Source organism: Hemitrygon akajei, chromosome 9 (assembly GCF_048418815.1).
Source record: "Hemitrygon akajei chromosome 9, sHemAka1.3, whole genome shotgun sequence".
In the NCBI taxonomy this organism is placed as follows: domain Eukaryota; kingdom Metazoa; phylum Chordata; class Chondrichthyes; order Myliobatiformes; family Dasyatidae; genus Hemitrygon; species Hemitrygon akajei.
The window spans coordinates 128,923,636-128,942,109 of NC_133132.1; the positions used below are offsets into that span (position 1 = coordinate 128,923,636).

Genomic DNA, 18,474 nt, shown 5'->3' on the forward strand with positions numbered 1-18,474 from the left:
AAGTTGATTTGACTTAAATCTTAACTCATTCTGTTTCAATTGTCAAGATGTTGTTAACACCCCTTAAGGATGAGGACATAATTTAATGTGAATTTTGTGGTTAATAATTGAATTTGTATAATTTTGTTAGTATTTTTTCAATCATCAGGGGATATTAATATGTATTTTTCATTTCAGCAGAAGGAAGAGTTGTGTGTCTGGTTTGTTCAGACATTCAAAGGAGTAGATATGTTGTGGTGTATTAGATTTTGTGAACATATTAAAGTTTGAACAATTCCAAGTGATACTAACTCTTTGTAAGCTTGCAGCATGTAAGGTGCCTGTCCAAGTTAAACACTAGGTGTGTTGAATGTTTACTAATAGCAGTTGAATTTTTTTTGGCCTCAGCCACTAGTGGTATGAGAACAAGTTAAGACCAGAGAATTCATCTGTCTCTGCGAGTTTCTTAATGCTTGTGGACTGAACCCCTATTCACTCAGTTTTTGGGACTTCACCTACACAGAGGAATCGCAAAAATCGGTGCCTGAAATCCAGACCCAGGGTGATTTCCAAAAAACCGTAAGATACAGGAGCAGAAGTAGGCCATTAGGCCCATCGAGTCTGCTCCACCATTCAATCATGGGCTGATCCATTTCTTCCAGTCATCCCCATTCCCCTGCCTTCTCCCCATACTGTTAGATGCCCTGGCTAATCAAGAGCTTATCTATCTTTGCCTTAAATGCACCCAGACATGGCCTCCACAGCCGCTCATGGCAACAAATTCCAGATTTACCACCCCCTGACTAAAGTAATTTCTCCACCCCTCTGTTCTACATGGATGTCCTTCAATCCAGAATTCATGCCCTCTTGTCCTACACTCCCCTACCATCTAATCTGTTCAGGCCTTTTAACATTTGGAATGTTTCTATGAGATCCCCCGTCATTCTCCTGAACTCCAGGAAATACAACCCAAGAGCTGCCAGATGTTCCTCATACGCTAACCCTTTCGTTCCTGGAATCATTCTTGTGAACCTTCTCTGAACACTCTGCAATGTCAGTATATCCTTTCTAAACTAAGGAGCCCAAAACTGCACACAATACTCCAAGTATTTCAGACTACAGCACCATCTGCACCAAGTCCAACTCCTTCTCCATTAACAGGCAACTCACTGATGGGGTAGACCTGCAGTATTTAAGCTCTCAGTGCCCAGCTGGATCTTGTGATAGTAAAAATGTTTAAAAAGGACAATGATACCTTTGGTTGATCCTGTAGGAGCCTGCAATTGAATATGCTGCCATCTTACCAGAAGTAAAATTATAAAAAGATTAAAAATAATCAGGTATACAGAAGCAAACTTAACAGCTAAAGGTCATCTATAACTCATTGACACTTGTTTTGATAAATTGCTCTGTGTTCTGGGTAACCATAGTGCTGACTACAATATGGTAACACTTGCACTAAGTTTTCATTTACTCTCAGTAAATCACAATGCTGTGTATAACTAAGATGGCGATTAAAAAAAATAATGGAAGGTCATAATATGGAGCTACAGTTTGAATTTAAAGATATCAATAGACTTGACTACAACTGCAGCTTTCATACAAAGAACCATATTTTAATATTTTTGAATTCAAGTGCGCACATTATGAACAAGAAAAGCTTCAGCACTACAGTAAAAACAAGGTAATTTAAATATATTTTTGTATTTAATTGTCATGCTTTAAATCAGGAAAATAATTACAAAGAAAAACTGTTTTGATAATTCACCAGGAAATGGAGCCAAAATAAATGGCACTATTTAAAATAACCATCCACTTGTTCTAAGTAAATGATTTTCTTACACTATCAAATTCTTGAGATTTTCATTTTCTTGTTATTCAAAATCCTTTCAACAATATTTACAATACAAAAATTGAAACAAAGACTCAATGGTTCATTTTGTTTCTGTGTTAATTCCATACTTTTCCTTGAGAATTTTGAGTTGCTCTTCCTTTTTCTTTGTATCCATCTTCTGGAATGCCTATTTAAAATAAAGAAAATTTAAAAACCATTAAAGGACTAGACTTCTGGACTACAGCTTTACAAATGCGTATTATTGTCATTGAAAATTAATTATCACAGCAAAATACTGAAGCTCCAAAGATCATTAACCATAATTAAGTACTAAATACAAGAAATTCTGCAGATGTTGCAAATCCAAAGCAACATAACACAAAATCCCCAAGAAACTCAACAGATCAGGCCAAGGCCCTTCTTCAGGGCTGGGGGGAGGGGCGCGAAGATGCCAGAATAAAAATTTTGGGGAGGGGTAGGAGGATAGCTAGAAGATATGTGAAGACTGGTAGGTGAGAAAGGCAATGGGCTGGAGACGAAGGAACTGCTAGAAGGAGAGTGGACCATAGGAAAAAAGGAAGGAGGAAAGGTATCAGTGGGAGGTGATAGGTGATAGAAGAGGTAAGAGATCAAAGTGGGGAATCAGGATGGAGGAGCAACACCTTATATTCTTTCTGGGTAGCCTCCAACCTGAATACAGATTTCTCCTTCCATTAAAAAAACTTGTCTCATTCTCCCATCTACTTTTATAGCTCACTCTGGCCTCTTACCTCTTCTCACCCCCAAACAGTGCTTCCCCCCCTATGTTCCACTCTCCTCTCCTATCAGATTTTTACATCTCCAGCCCTTTACCTTTCCCACCCACCTGGCTTTGCCTATCACCTTCCAGCTATCCTGCTTCCCCTCCTGCCACCTTATTCTGACAGTGTTGAAGGGTCTCAGCCCGAAGTGTCGACTGTTCATTTCCATGGATGATGCCCGACCTGCAGTTCCTCCAGCATTTTGAGTAATACAGGTTGTTTATTCAGCAAGTCCCAGACTTCCACCTTTATCCACAATCCATGCATAGCTTCATGCACTATGATTGATGCTAGCACAAGATAATTTGTTTCCCTGATTTTGGGTCTCATTCTCTCCTATCCTTTATTGCAGCAGGGTCTCAGGTCACCTCGCATTCCTTGATACCCATTTCTCACACAGAATAAATCTCGGAAACAACCATTTCTCTATTCAATTTCCTGGGGGGGTGGGAGGGATCTACATAACCTCAACCTGCTTATAAATCTATTACCATATTGATAACTAAAATTGCAATTTAAGTACTGAACACTTACCCTATTTGCATTGTAGTATAAAACTACAAGGTATCTGTTACAGACATTAAAACCAGACAAGTGATCACAAGCATTCTTGGCATCAAAAATATCTTCGTACACCACGTAAGCAGTTCCTCTCGTCTCAGGTGTATTCCCACTGCAAGGCAAGTACAATTACAAATGCAAGTTTGAACAATATTAAAATTAGTGTCAATTACAAGTTTCATAAGCTCAACTCTGACCTTTCTTCTTTTGCTGATCTCATAATGAACTAACTGCAACATCACTTTTGAAGGTCATCTCACCGGAGACCCTGCCTGTAAAATGCTACACTGAAACAAAAGACAAGGTCAGCTGCTTGAATAAATGACCTTCTCCACCACTGGAGAGCACCAAGTTCAAAGCATCCTGAACTGTGGGGATGAACATTTTTTTCAAACCCAGTCCATTGAATTTGCATGACAGAGGCTGTTTAGGATTTGTCACTTTAGACTTAATTGTCTGAGGTGACGGTGAGGATCCCAGACTAATGGATACACAGAGCCAAAGCAACTCTGCCCATTTACCGGTAAGTTTAAAGTTATAAAATTCAGCCAGCTCAATAGAAACAATTTAAAACTGAAATTAATCAAGGGTTTAAGATTTATTGAGCCACAATGGATAGACAGCTGAGATGTAACCAAGATCTAACCAAACAGCACACAAAGCCAAATGAATTATGTTTTCATGTGCAGCATTTTATTGTAATTATTGCTTGAAATCTTAAGAGACTAAACTTTAATAAACATACTTTCATTTATAAAATTTACAATTTACTCATTGTAAACTAAAATACTGTTTCCTCTGAACACTTGGTTTCAATTAGAATCTTATCACTTGGGTATAAATTTCTCACAGCATGGAAATACAGAATTCTGTACCAGTTTTGCTTGGTTAGAACAACAAATTTCTGCTTGTGAAAGTTTGGGCACAGAAGTTGGTACAGGATACAAGTGACATTCACTTGCAATAGCAATACACAGTTTTGAATTTGGTTAAGGATTCTTTATTCATTGCCTTAAAAAAGGTATTCAGCCCTCACAACTAATTTCATATTTTAGTGGCTCATTTTCTAAATTTAAAATATTGAAGTAGGATTTTTAAGCTAATCTATAAAACAATGTGTATCATGTCAAATCAAAAGAAAACTTCCAAAGCCTGTCAAGAGTTTATGAAAAATTAGAAACCAAAATTGTGAGGCTGAAGAAGTATTCATCCCCATTGTGATTACAACACTAACTTTTCCCAGGTGCAGCATTGTACATTACTTACCAACTCACTCAATTTGTGATGTAAACAAATAGAGTATCACCTGTTTTCAATGAATTCATAAGAATAAATACCCCCACCCTCTGTGAAGTTCAACAGTATGGTAGATTTTCAACAGACCAAACTAAAATGAAGACAAAAGAGCATTTAAGACTAGTCAGGGAAATGATAAAAAAGAAGCACAAATCTGGGGAAGGGTACAAGGTTATCTCAGACACTGAACATGTCTCAGAGCTCAGTGCAGTCCAGCATGAAAAAGTGGAAAAAAATACAAAACCACAGCCACACTGTCTAGGTCAGGCTGCCCCTCTAAACTTAGTCACCAGAGAAGAATGGCACTTGTAAGAGAGGCTACTCTGATGCCAACCGTCATTCTGAGTGAACTGCTGAAGTCAATGGCTGCAACTGGAGATGAAGTTCATGGCTCCGGAATCTCTAAGGCCTTGCACCAAAACGGTATTTATGGAAGAGTGGCAAGGAAGAAGTCCTGACTAAAAAAGATATCCTTGCCCTTGAAGACTTTACCAAGCACCACTCAGAAGATATTGTAAAGATGTGGAAGAAGGTCTTGTGGTCAAATGAGACTAAAATGGTACTTTTTAGTACGCGTGGTGAAAATCTAATACTGTGCCTCAGCCAGGTAAAACACCATCCGCACTGTCCATCCATACAATGGAGGTACCACCATACTATGGGGATACTTTTAAGCTGCAGGGACCAAAAATCTGGTCAGAAGTGATGGAAAGATGAATGCTGCCAAATACAAAGACATCCTGGATTAAAAACCTGCTAGCCTCTGCTAGAAAGCTTAAACCGGGGAGAAAGTTAGTCTTTCAGCAGGACCATGACCCAAAGCAAATTGATGTCCTCAAGTAGCCCAGTTGGAGTCCTGACCATAACCCGATCCAACATCTATGGCAAGACTCAGTATTGCTGTCCACTGCCTTTCTTCCAATACCCTGGCACAGCTTGAGCAATCTTGCAAAGAGGAATGGGTAAATCTTGCTTCATGTTGTGCAAATAGAGGCTTATCCAAAAAGGGGGATGAATACTTTGAAACTGCTGACACTTCCATTTTTGAACTTTTAGTTTTTCATGCTTTACAATTCTCCCTGTTTTGGCTTCTACTCTGAAAAAAGGAGCATGTGATTCACAAATAAAAATGCTCAGTTAAATTGATCAAAATCCCTGGTTGTAATTATCATTTACAGTACTGTGCAAAAATCTTGGCACATGTAAATAAAATCTGTAAAGCGAATATGCTTTCAAAAATAATGAAAAGTTTTTAAGTATCAAAACATTTACTTTAAAGAGCAAAGTAAAAAAAAGCACTAAATCAAATCAATATTTGGTATGACCACCCTTTGCCTTTAATTTCTCTTTGGTACACTGTCATGCAGTTTTATAAGAAAATCATCTGGTAGGTAGTCCAAGCTTTCCACAGTTCATCTACAGACTTTGGCTGTCTCGCTTGCTTTTTCTCTCCAGATAATTGGAGAAACCTCTATGTCTCTACTTCTTTAAATAAATACCATTCTGCAGACTGGAGAACTTACAAACCTGAAAAAAAATGAAAGTTACTGATGTAACATTAGGGGGGGGGGCTTCTTCACAAGAGTGGTGGGAGTGTGGAATGAGCTGTCAGATGAAGTGGTAAATGTGGGCTCACTTTTAACATTTAAGAAAAACTTGGACAGGTACATGGATGAGAGGTATATGGAGAGATATGGTCCAGGTGCAGGTCAGTTGGACTAGGCAGAAAAATGGTTCAGCACAGCCAAGAAGAGCCAAAAGGCCTGTTTCTGTGCTGTAATGTTCTATGGTTCTATAATCCCAGAAACTCTCAATGATGTTAAGATCAAGGCTCTGTGGAGGCCAAACCATCTGTTGCAGAACTCCTTGTTCTTTTTGTTGAAGATAGTTCTTTATGACCTGCTGCAGAATGAAACTGGAACCAATCAGGTATTGCGTAATGGGTGAGAATCTGCTTGCATTTCTCAGCATTAAGGATTCCAATAATTCTGAACAGGTCACTAATTCCATTTGTAGAAATGCAGCCCCAAACCTCTGCAGTGCTTTACTATTGGCTGCAGACACTCGTTCATGTAGTGCTCTCCAGCTGTTCCACTGACAGACTGCCTCCTGCTTGAGCCAAATTTCAAAATTTGAATTGTCAGTCCAGAACACTTGCTGCCAGTGTTCTGCACCCAGTCCTTGTGCATAGGTGAACCTCTTGGCTTTGTCTCCACTTCAGAGCAATGGCTTTTTGGTAGCAACCCTTCCAGGAAGACCACTTCTGACAAAACTTCTCCAGACTGTAGAGGGGTGGTTTCTGTGAGTTCAGACCTGATAAGAAGGGACACCAGTTCGATCCATCACTCATCTGCTACACTCAGTTTCTGTGGCCCACTGCATTTCTGGTCTTCAACTTTGCCTGTTTCCTCGTGCTTCATCAGAAGAGCTTGGATAACACAGCTTGAAGCTCTTGGGTGCCGCAAAATTTCTGCTTGCTGATGCAGATTGACCACCTAATGTCTTGTTGCTATGCTCACTCTTGCCATGGTACAAGTACTGATAATTTGAAGGTTAAACTCTCACAGGGGCCACACCCTCACCTTCTAGTTTGGTTGTTGGGCAAGTGGCTTCATCGGGTTAGTAGAGGAGGCTATGGATTGACATATTGGAATGGGAATGGGAAACAGAATTAAAATGGGTGGCCACTGAGAGATCCCGCATCTTCTGATGGAGTGTAGGTGGTCAGCGAAATGGTCTCCCAATCTACATCAAGTCTCACCGATATACAAGAGGCCACACTGGGAGCACTGGACACAGTACATGACCCCAACAAACTCATAGGTGAAGTGTCGCCTCACCTGGAAATACTGTTTGGGGCCCTGAATGGTAGTGAGGGAGGTGTAAGGTTAGGTGTAGCACTTGTTCCGCTTGCAAGGATAAGTGCCAGGAGGGAGATCAGGAGGAGGGATAAATGGACAAGGGAGTCACATTTGGAGATGGCGGAAGTTCCAGGGAATTATGTGCTGGATGCAGAGGCTGGTGTTAGTATGTCACTTACTTTAACCAAATAGAAACATTTCTCTGTAACATTCAATTTTACGGAAAATGAATGTTTAGACATGTAAATTTTGCTCTTTTCTACTGACACATTGATGCAGAAGAGAAAAAATAAACTTTTAAAACAAATCTATAGAAAAAATATAGGGTGCCTCAAACTTTTGCACAGTACTGTATGTGAACAAAGAGCTGAGGACTGAATACTTTTACAAGGCACTATACTTGAAGGGATATTGTGTGTGGATTGTATACCTGACTGCTGAGGGTAGAGGAAAGAAACAGTAGTTATTCAATACTGAAACTGAGTGTTGGATCTGTAATATTAACTGCTTCTCTTTTCACATCCACTGGCTGAATAGTTCCAGTATTTTGTTGTTACTTCAGACGTCCAGTACTGAAATTTTCTTTAAATGATTACTTACACTCTTATCTGTCTGATTGGCCCATACTTTCCAAATATGTCATACATTTCTTCTGCTGTTATTTTGTACGGCAAATTTCTTATGTATAAGATGCGGTTTACTTCAGGAGGCAAACGAATCTGAAATCGGAAGAAAGGGTAATTGTTACAGAAGCTCGTCTGTCGTAGGAGAGGGAGGAGGAGGGAGGGGTGTGTGGAATGGGGGAGGTGGAGGAAGCTAAAAAAAGGTTAGGTAGGAGATGTGGGACAGGATGGATTCATGGTGCTGAACGCGAGGATACGGCTTAGTGAGGCCAAACTGATCCGCAGCGCAACAAACTATCTTTTCTCCCACTTCCATTGGAGTCACGCAGGGGTCCGATCCGACGAAACCGGACACACTCCAACACCCGAGCGCTGCCACCCCAAATACCAACTCACGTTTGCCCGTTTCGCCGCTTGCATCGCCATCTTGTCTCCTTCGGGGTCCGCACAACACAACCGGATGGGACGTTCACTCCCGAGCGATCAAACCGGAAGCCCTCTGTCACTTGCGTCGTCTGCGTCATTACGTAACACTCCCCGCTGATTGCCTGCTCCGACGGTCACGTGGGATCATAAATTAACAGGAAAGCCGCTGAGTTTTAACTTGATGATTCACTGCAGAAATGTAACGGTAGCTGCATTACGCAATTGAGTGAGAAAATAAAGATTTTGCTTTATTTCGGAGGTATAGAGAAAGCTTCTTTCCTGAAGCCTGAGAAAGACTGCAGAGAGGGTGTGGGTCTTCGTGTGCACTACCCACAGGAAGCAGGTCCCGGGGAAGGTTAATGAAGCGTGGCCCTGACTTCAGAAGGCTTGGAATATCAAAGCGGAGTCGTCTTCCTGCAGCGATATGAGGCACAAGTGAACCACCTGGAGTAATTTTAACAATTTATTTTCACCTCTTTAATGGAGTTATTACTTTAACCATTTTACTGGAGTGTTGAGTGATAGTAGAGGGTTGCCTCTCTGACTGGAGGCTTGTGACTAGTGGTGTGCTACAGGGATCGAGGTTACATCTTGTCGGGCCCTGGGGATTTATCCATCCCAATTTGCCTCAGAGTAGCAAGTACCTCCTCTGTAATCTGTACAGGGTCCACAAAGTTGATGTTGCTTTGCCACACTTCTATGGACTCTTGCGTCTGCGTCCTGAGTAAATACAGAAACAAAAAAAAAATACCTTAAGATCTCCTCCATCTGTTTTGGCTCCACACATGGATTACCATTCTGATCTTCCAGAGGACCAATTTAGTCTCTTGCAATCCTTTTGCTCTACAGCACAATGCAGGCCCTTCAGCCCACAAAGCTGTGCTGAACATGTTCTTACCTTAGAAATTACTTAGGCTTAGCCATATCCCTCTATTTTTCTGAGCTCCATGTACCTATCCAAAGTCTCTTAAAAGACCCTATCGTTTCTGCCTCCACTGCCGCTAGCAGCCGATTCCACACACTCACCACTCTCTGTGTAAAAAGAAAGTTAACCCTGACAACTCCTCTGTACTGATGAAGGAAACTTTACTGACACATTTGACAAACTCTATCCCATCTGGTTCCCTCACAGTATGGGATTGCCAGTCAATATGTGGAAAATTCAGAACACCTACTATAACTACCTTATGTTTCTTGCAACAGTCTGCGATCTCTGTACAAATCAGTTCCTCTAAATCCCTAGAACTGTTGGGTGGCCTGTAATATAGCCTCTTTAAAGTGGTCATACATTTCTCATTTCCATCCATAAAGTCTCTCCAGTCTGTCCTGGAGCACTCCCATGACATTTTTCCTAACTAGTAATGCCACCCCTCCTCCTTTAATCCCTCCTGTTCTGTCACATCTAAAACAAAGGAACGCCGGAATACCGAGCTGCCTGTACTGCCCCTCCTGCAACAACGTCTTATAATGGCTTCAATATCATAATTCCATGTGTTGGTCCATGCCCTGAGCTCATCCACCTTTCCTTCGATACTTCTCACATTGAAATACAGGCAGCTCAGGACACTAGTGCTCAACCATGCTCAACCTTTTGATTCCTAACTTCACCTCAGGTCTTACCAACATCTGCCTCCACAACCTCTCCACTAACTGTTCTAGCACTCTGGTTCCCGTCCCCCAGCAACTCTAGTTTAAAACTCTCTGTGCAGCATTAACAAACTTTCCCGCTAATTAGTCCTCCTCCAGTTCAGGTGCAAACCATCCCTTCTGTACATGTCCCATCTTCCCTGGAAAAGAGCCCAATGATCCAAAAATCATATGCCATCCCTTCTACACCAACCCCTTAGCCACATGTTAAACCATATAATTTTACCATTTTTGGCCTCATGCAAGGACTATTAAATATTCAATTTAACAGTGATGTGATGGATGATGAAAAATAATAATAAAATTGTGGGCAGAGGCAGAGTGATAGCAAAACTTTGCCCAAGTTCAAAGTAAATTTATTATCAAAGTACATGTATGTCACCATATACAACCCTGAGATTCATTTTCTTGTAGGCATACTCAAAAAATCCATAATGGAATAATAACCATAACAGAATCAATGAAAGACCACACCAACTTGGGTGTTCAACCAGTGTGCAGAAGACAACAAACTAGGAATACCAAAGAGAAAGAAAGAACAATAATAAATAAATATTGAGAACATGAGATAAGGGGTCTTTGAAAGCGAGTCCATGGGTCACCTTATATTCCATCTGAGTAGCCTCAATTAATGCCCCTCCTCCTCTTCTTACCCCATCCCTATTTATTTATTTATTTATTTGTTTGTTTATTTTTTTTCTCACTCTCTCTCTTTCCCTCTCACAATAACTCCTTGCCTGTTCTCCATCTTACTCTGGAGCTCCCCTTCCCCTTTCTTTCTTTCAAGGCCTTCCGTCCTATGATACTCCCCCTTCTCTAACCTTGTATCCCTTTTGCCAATCAACTTCCCAGCTCTTAGCTTCATCCCTCCCCTTCCTGTCTTCTATCATTTTGGGTCTCCCCTCCCCCTCCCACTTTCAAATCTCTTACTATCTCTTTCCATTAGTCTTGATGAAGGGTCTCAACCCGAAACGTCAACTGTACTTCTTACTATAGATGCTGCCTGGCCTGCTGTGTTCCACCAGCATTTTGTGTGTGTTGCTTGAATTTCCAGCATCTACAGATTTCTTAGTGTTTTTGTCAATTATGGGACAAGTGAAATTGAGTGAAGTTATTCCCTTTGGTTCAAGAGCCTGACGTTGAGGGGCAATAACTGTCCCTGAATCTGGAAGTGTGAGTCCCAAGGCTCCTGTATCTTCTTCCTGATGGCAGCAGTGAGTTAACAAAGTTAACAAATTTCACAACACATGTCAGTGATAATAAACCTGATTCTGATTCTGAAGGTCTCTGATGATGGATGCTGCTTTCCTGCGACAGTGTTTTCTGTAGATGTGATCAGTGTTGGGGAGGGCTTTCCCTCTGATGGACTGGACTGTATCCACTACTTTTTGTAGGATTTTCCATTCAAGGGCAATGGTGTTTCCATACCAGGCTGTGATGCAACTAGCACTCTCCACTACACATCTATAGAAGTCTGTCAAAGTTGTAGATGTCATACCAAATCTTCACAAACTCCTAAGGAAGTAGAGATGCTGCTGTGCTTTCTTCATAATTGCATTTTCTTGCTGGACCCAGGACAGGTCCTCTGAAATAATAACACAGAGCAATTTTAAGCTGCTGACCCTGTCCAACTCTGATTTTCAATGAGGACTTCACATTTTTTTCTTGAGTTTTACAGTCTGAGTGTTATGCTTGGTTAACAGGATTTTTGTGAATGGCAAAGGACAAAGCAGTTAATGGTCCTTGTAAAACAAAAAAAAAATCAATGCAGTATCAGTATTGTTGATTTCACTTACTGGGACAAACCACTTCCTGGACGATTACACAGAAGGCTCATTTCAACTTCATTGCATGTTTGAATAAAGAACAAGCATGAGTGACAAAGTTAAGGGCAGTTTTAGCATTGTGTGTAATAAGTTGTGGTGGAGGGGTGGGGCTCAGATTTCCACGTGCTCACTCATTCTTCTAAGGACTGTGCTGAATAGATTTCAGAACCACAGTCCAGTTCCTTCAGGCAGAATCAGAGTCAGATGTATTATCACTGACATATAATATGAAATATATTCTGTGGCAGCAGTAAATACATAAAAACCCATAGGTTACAAAAATAAATAAATAATGTAAAGGAAGGTGTAATGAGGGAGTGTTTATGGATTCACAGACCGTTAAAGTATCTGATGGCAAAGGGGAACACGCTGCTCCTAAATCATCCAATGTGGGTTCCAGGCTCCTGTGCCTCCTTCTTGATGGTAGTAATGAGAAAAGAACACGTCCTGGGTGCCTAGGTCCTTTATGATGGACACTGTTTTCTAGAAGCACTGCCTTTTGAAGATGTCTTTGATAGTAGGGAGAGTCGTGCCTGTGATGGAGCTGGCTGAGTTCACAAGCTCTTGCGATGCATTGGAAGGACAGTAATAGGCTGTGATGCAATGAGTGAGAATGCTGTCTGCCATGAATCTATAGAAATTTGTAAGAGTCTTTAGTAACACACCAAATCTCCTCAAATGTTTAACAAAGTAGAGCTGCTAAGATGAACTCTAATAGAGATGGACTTAAGATAGAGATAAGATGGACTCTTGACCTCACCACCTTGCAATGATCTTTTGCTTTATTGTTTACCTGCATCCTGTGGCTGTCATCCTGTCATTGTTTTACTTTGATCTACCTCAAAGCACTGTGTAATGATTTGATCTGTATGAACAGTAAACAGGACAAGATTGCTCAGTATCTTGGTCACAACAAATAAATTCTGTTCCATTTGCTGGTGTGCTTTCTTTGTGCTTACATTAATGGTAGACGCTGACGCTGGAAACTTGAAGCTACTCACCCTTTCCACCGCTGAACCCTCAGTAAGGACAGGTGCATGTTCTCTAACTTCCCCTTCCTGGAGTCGCAATCAGTTCCTTGTTCTTGCTGAAGCTGAGTGTGAGGTTGTTGTTGCAATGCTGCTCACACAGCTGCCATACCCTTTCTGCAAGTCTCCTCATTGCCATCCGAGATTCTACCAATAATAGAGGTGGTATCAACAAATTTATAGATGGCATTTAGGCTGTGCTTAGCCTCATAGTCACGAGTGTAGAGAGAGTAGAGCAGTGGGCTAAGTGCACGGCTTTGAGGTGTGCCTGTGTTGATAGTCAGTCAGGAGGAGATGTCATTACCAATCCACACTGACAGAGATCTCCCAATAAGGACAATGAGGATCCGGTTGCAGAGCAAGGGACGGTGACCCAGGTTTTGTATTAGTACTGAGGGAGTGGTGGTGTTGAATGCCAAGCTATAATCGATAAACAGTAACCTGATATATGTCTTGCAGTTATCTCGTTTCTTCAGAGCAGAGCGGAGAGCCACTTTGTTTGCATCCACTGTAGGTCTGTTGTAGCAGTAGGACAACTGCAGCAGGACCAGGTCCTTGCTCAGGCAGGAGTTATCTCCAACCTCTTGAAACCTCTTTATTACATTCGATGTGAGTGCTACTGGGAGATAGTCACTGAGGCAGCTCTACCTGCTGCTCTGGTACGTCAAAATGATTCTGCCATTTTCATGCAGGAGGCAACCTAGACAGTAGCAGTAAGAGGCTGAAGATGTTGAGTACCTCAGTCAGCTGGTCAGCACCCAGCTAGTTACACTGTATCCAGTGCACAGACATAACTTCTGTGCACAAGATTTTCTTGTTGCACTGTACAGATGGAATGAGACCAAAATTGGATTACGTTATTGACCAAAGTTTTTTATGCAACCAAGTGATATTACTAAACAGTGATTTAAAAACCTTGATCAAGAAAGGATGTCAAGGTCCACCTAGATCTCTTAGATGGTCTCTCATCATGTTAGACCCTTGGATGAGAACATCAAGGTACTTTTTTGTGTGCTTGTTAAATCCTGCTTCATTGACCACTATAAGACATTGATAGAGTATTTGACATTAACTGTTGCTGTTGAAGTCTATGCATGTAGTCAAAGATATTTCCCACAGGTTGGAAGTCAATCTGAGTCACCATGTCCTAACTGCTAGAATCAGGAAGGAAGTGATTTGTCAGGGTGAAATATTAAATCAAATTAAAGACTCTTGCCAATATGTCAAAGAGGGCAAGAAAATTCACCAAATGTCATCCCATTTGGAAAATTTATTTCTAATTGTTGTTTGTCAGACCTTGCCAGCCAAAAACGGAGATTATATTTTAATTGTAATTCATTGTCTGCAAAGTTCTCAGATTAGAAGGTTTTAAAAATAACACCTTTGGTTTATCACATTTTTTAAAAGAATGCATCACACATTTTTTTGAGTTCTTTATTGGAAAGTGAGTTAAGAAAAGTATTGTGGAAATTGCAGACTTTGCTATTTGCAAAAAGAAATGCTTACCACCAACTCAGAAAAGCTTTAAAATTTGTTGGTTGCTATTATGAGGTCATATGCCTCCCAACCATTCTATTTCTATCAATTGTTAGGAAAAGCAATAAGGTTACTGAGTGGTTCCATCCATTCATATTGTGGTTGTAACAGGTCACAACAGGCTGTTATGCTTCTATGAGTTGTTGAAGGGGAATTTCATGAAACTTGTCCAGGCACAATAAGGAATGAATAAGGAAACAATGTTAAGAAGGCGGCAAGCCAGCAGTTGTTCATCATCAGCAGTTTGTGGAGGATTAGTATGTCACCAAAGTACAGTGGAGAGCATTCTGGCTAGTTGCATCAAGGCCTGCCTTTGGCATCTCCAATATACAGCATCCCAAGGGCTGCAGAAGGTTCTAGACTCAGCAAGTTCTAGCAAGGGAACAGCCCTCCCTACCTTTGCAGATATCTTCAAGAAGCAGTGCCTCAAAAAGGCAGCATTCATCATTAAGGACCTTTGCCAACCTCTTCTTACCACTATTAGGGAGGAAGTAGAGGAGACAGAAGACCCACACTCAACAATTTAGGAAAGCTTATCCTGCTCCCCTATCAGATTTTCTGAACAGTCCATAAACCGTTGAACCCCATCTCATTTTTCCTTCTTTTGCACAATATATTGATTTTTGTAATATGTAAGCTTTTATATCTTTGCACTGTAGTGCTGCTGTAAAACATCAAACATCCTGTCATATGTCAGTGATAGTAAATCTGATTCTTTTTCTAATGTGTTTTGATGGGGAACTTGGTGGGAACGGTGTCTATACCATTTAGTTCTTTCCATATGATCGAGGTCAAGGGAGTGAGAATGCTGAAGTGTATTTTGTGGATTAAACATACTGTTGGCCTTAGACAAAAACAACATTAAATCATTAAAGCTGATATTAAGGTAGCTGACTAATTTTAAGGAGGCAAAGTTATTTGCGGAAGTTCTTAAAGAAGGAGAAGATCTGGAGAGATTTGTGCCAATTTTTGTGCAAGAGAGTATATGATTTGGAAGCTCAGGTCAAACACAAATAGATTGCAAATGATGCAAATAATCGGGTGCAGCCTGATGAAGTGATGAGGATTCAGCTGCAAAGAAAAGGAGTTTGATGTCAGAAAACTGTAGATCAACCAGGACCTTGTGTCAGATCTGCAGCATGACAGTGAAAGGGTCAGGGGAGTTGGGGAAGTAGAGCTGGGAATCGTCAGTGCCCATATGGAATCTGTCTCAAGCTGAAGTATTCTGCTGTAGTGTATAGGTGCTGAAAAGAGTGCACTCATGCATCTCATAGCCGCAATTTATCATATCTTCATTTCCAACAGAGAAAATGCTGACACAATATTGCTGAAGATATTGGAGGAGTCACAGAAGTTAAGTTCGATATTGTGTTATATTTTAAGTGTATTTCACATTTGATTTCTGTTTTAGAATCAGGCAAATCTTCTTTCTTCACGAGAGTGCAAGGAGAGGACCGTTACTTGTGATTTATATTTTAATTTCAATCTTTCAATTCTAACACTAGTACGTAACCTACTCTAGAAACTGCCTAGAATTTCCCTGGCATGTAGCTCTCTATTTTTCTAATCTCCATGTACCTATCTAAGAGGCTCTTAAAAGACCCTATCATTTTTGCCTCCACTACCGTCGCTGGCAGTGCATTCCATGCACCCATCACTCTCTGGGTGAAAAACCTACCCCTGACATCCCCTCGGTACCTATTTCCAAGCACCTGAAAACTATGTCCCCTCATGTTAGCCATTTCAGCCCTGGGAAAAAGCCTCTGGCTATCCTCACGATCAATGCCTCTCATCATCTTGTAGTTGAATAGTTATTGAAGCTTTATAGCATTTTCTTCATGATGGTTTCATTTCCTAATGTAGGACTAACAACAGGAGATAATAATATTGAAAGGATATTAAATGCCACAAAGATTTGCTCTCTTGCAATGAAAATAATGTGACAGGAAAATGAATAATTTAATATCAATTACATTTTAAATTGCAATATAATTTTTTAAAATACTGTACGAATTTGAATAGTATACAAAATAATTTTCTGCACAGAACTTGCTTTCCAGAATCACAATGAAATGCCACTATTAATGAAAATGATACTGCGTTGATATTTATTTTTAACTAGTAAAGTCTGAGATATCTTGATAGTTTATTCAGTTTGCACAGAACACTGAAGCAGTTTGGTTTTCCCAAATTCAACCGCTATCTATCCTTGGTTAACTGATGATATCATTGGTGACATTATAAGGATTAAAATCGTCCTCATTGCCTCTGCGTCAAGGAAGAAAAATCTGTGTTTATTCCCCATTCTTGAATACCATCCATGATGGGATCCTTCGTTTAAATGTGATATTGACATTTTCTTATGGCTATGGCAGGACAGTAAGACACATTATTAACTGCAGCCATATCAAAAAGTGCCAGAAATCTCAATATATAGGTGGTAATAGTGAATAGGTAGGCCAGTGTATCACTAATACATACTGTATAATCTGTAACTTCTTACTTAGCTTTATAGGTTTTGAATTTGACTCCCTTCATGCGTGGTTCCACTGGCACATTCACTCCAGCAGCATGGATTCATCAGAGGTTCACTCTGCATTGTAATTACATATATTTATATTTTTGCTTTTCAGTCCCTTTTATCTAACCCTGCATGATGCTATTGTGCTTTGTAATTATCTAGTTCTGTATCTTGTAAACCAACGTTGCAGGAATTAACTGTTAAGACGGTGGATGGAGAACAAATCAATTGGACTACTTTGTCCTAGATTACCTGAATGTCATGACTCAGGAGCAACAGTGACATGCTGGAGGAACTCAGTGGGTCAGGCAGCATCTCATGAGGAAAATGGACAGTCTTTGTTTCGGATTGAGACCATTCATCTGGACCCACTGAGTTCTCCAAGGATCTCCTGTGTTGCTCCAGATTCCTGCATCTGCAGTCTCATATGTCTCAATAAAGTTTATGACTGTTGTACCTGCATGCAATCAAATGGATGGTATTACCAACTCACTTATGTCCTGTGGCTGTTGAAAATGATCAGGAGAGCCACTTACTGTAGAACTCCCAGGACCTGACGGCTTATGCAGCCCCAGTGTTTATGTGGCTAGTCCAATTAAGTACCTGGACAGTTGTATCCAACCCTTCCCTATTTCCCAGGACATTAAGGATGCTATAGAATATAGATTATATGAGTAATGTATTTAAATATCAGGAATGGGTGTTTAGTTTATCCGTTCAGTTTTAGGTGGTCATTGCTTGGTACCAATGAGGCATGAATATTCCCTGCCGTTTTTCAACCAAGTTTCAATATTGTTCAGATCTTTCTGTATAGGGGCATTGTCTGAGGATTACAAATGGAACTGAACACTGCAATTATGAGCAAATTCCTCATTTCTGACCTTATGTCGGAGGAAAGGTCATTGATGAATAACTAAATTCTACCTTGGAGGCAAAAAGACAAGCTGCTAGTGGAACTCAGCAGGTCAAGAGGCATCTGTGGAGTCAAAGAAATGGCTGACATTTTGGGGTCAAGAATCAGGAATGTCAGTCACCCCTTCACTTCCACAGATACTGTTTGACCCACTGAGTTCCTCCACCTTTTGCTCCAGATTTTAGCATCTGCTTTCTTTCCTGACTATCTCTGAGGCAGGCGAAGCTTAGTTGTTGAGGATCTTCGTAGGTAAGTCATAGGTTTTTGAACAGGAAGGGGATCAGGTTTAAAAGGTGGATGAGACATGGGATCAGCCATGATTATTAAATGGCAGAACAGATGTGGGGGGGAACATATCACCTATTCCTGCTATTCTTTATATATATGGGGAAGTTGAAAATGTTTGGGATGTGGATACAGCACTGAAGGACTCATGCAGCAGTATTCCAGAAATTAGCTTCCAACAACTACCATACAATCATTTCATAACAACACCCTATGGTAAGTTCCCTCCTCAACTTCCATAGATTTCAACTTGTGTATGGTACTTCAATGACACAATCAGATAAGAACAGTCGCCTTCATCTTATTTAGTTCTCTTGTACATTTTTGAACCAAGGTTA

At 40.6% G+C, this 18,474-nt stretch overlaps 1 protein-coding gene across 1 annotated transcript; it reads right to left on the reverse strand.

Annotated features, from left to right (window-relative positions):
- Positions 1-1,574: 1,574 nt before the first annotated feature.
- LOC140733525 (splicing factor 3B subunit 6) lies at positions 1,575-8,484 on the reverse strand. The gene is made up of 4 exons (XM_073056972.1): positions 8,351-8,484; positions 7,932-8,050; positions 3,148-3,286; positions 1,575-2,000 (listed from the first exon to the last, which is right to left on the reverse strand). The coding sequence occupies exons 1-4, from the start codon at positions 8,378-8,380 to the stop codon at positions 1,914-1,916; spliced, it is 375 nt and encodes a 124-aa protein (XP_072913073.1). The 5' UTR covers positions 8,381-8,484; the 3' UTR covers positions 1,575-1,913.
- Between the last annotated feature and the right edge of the window lie 9,990 nt (positions 8,485-18,474).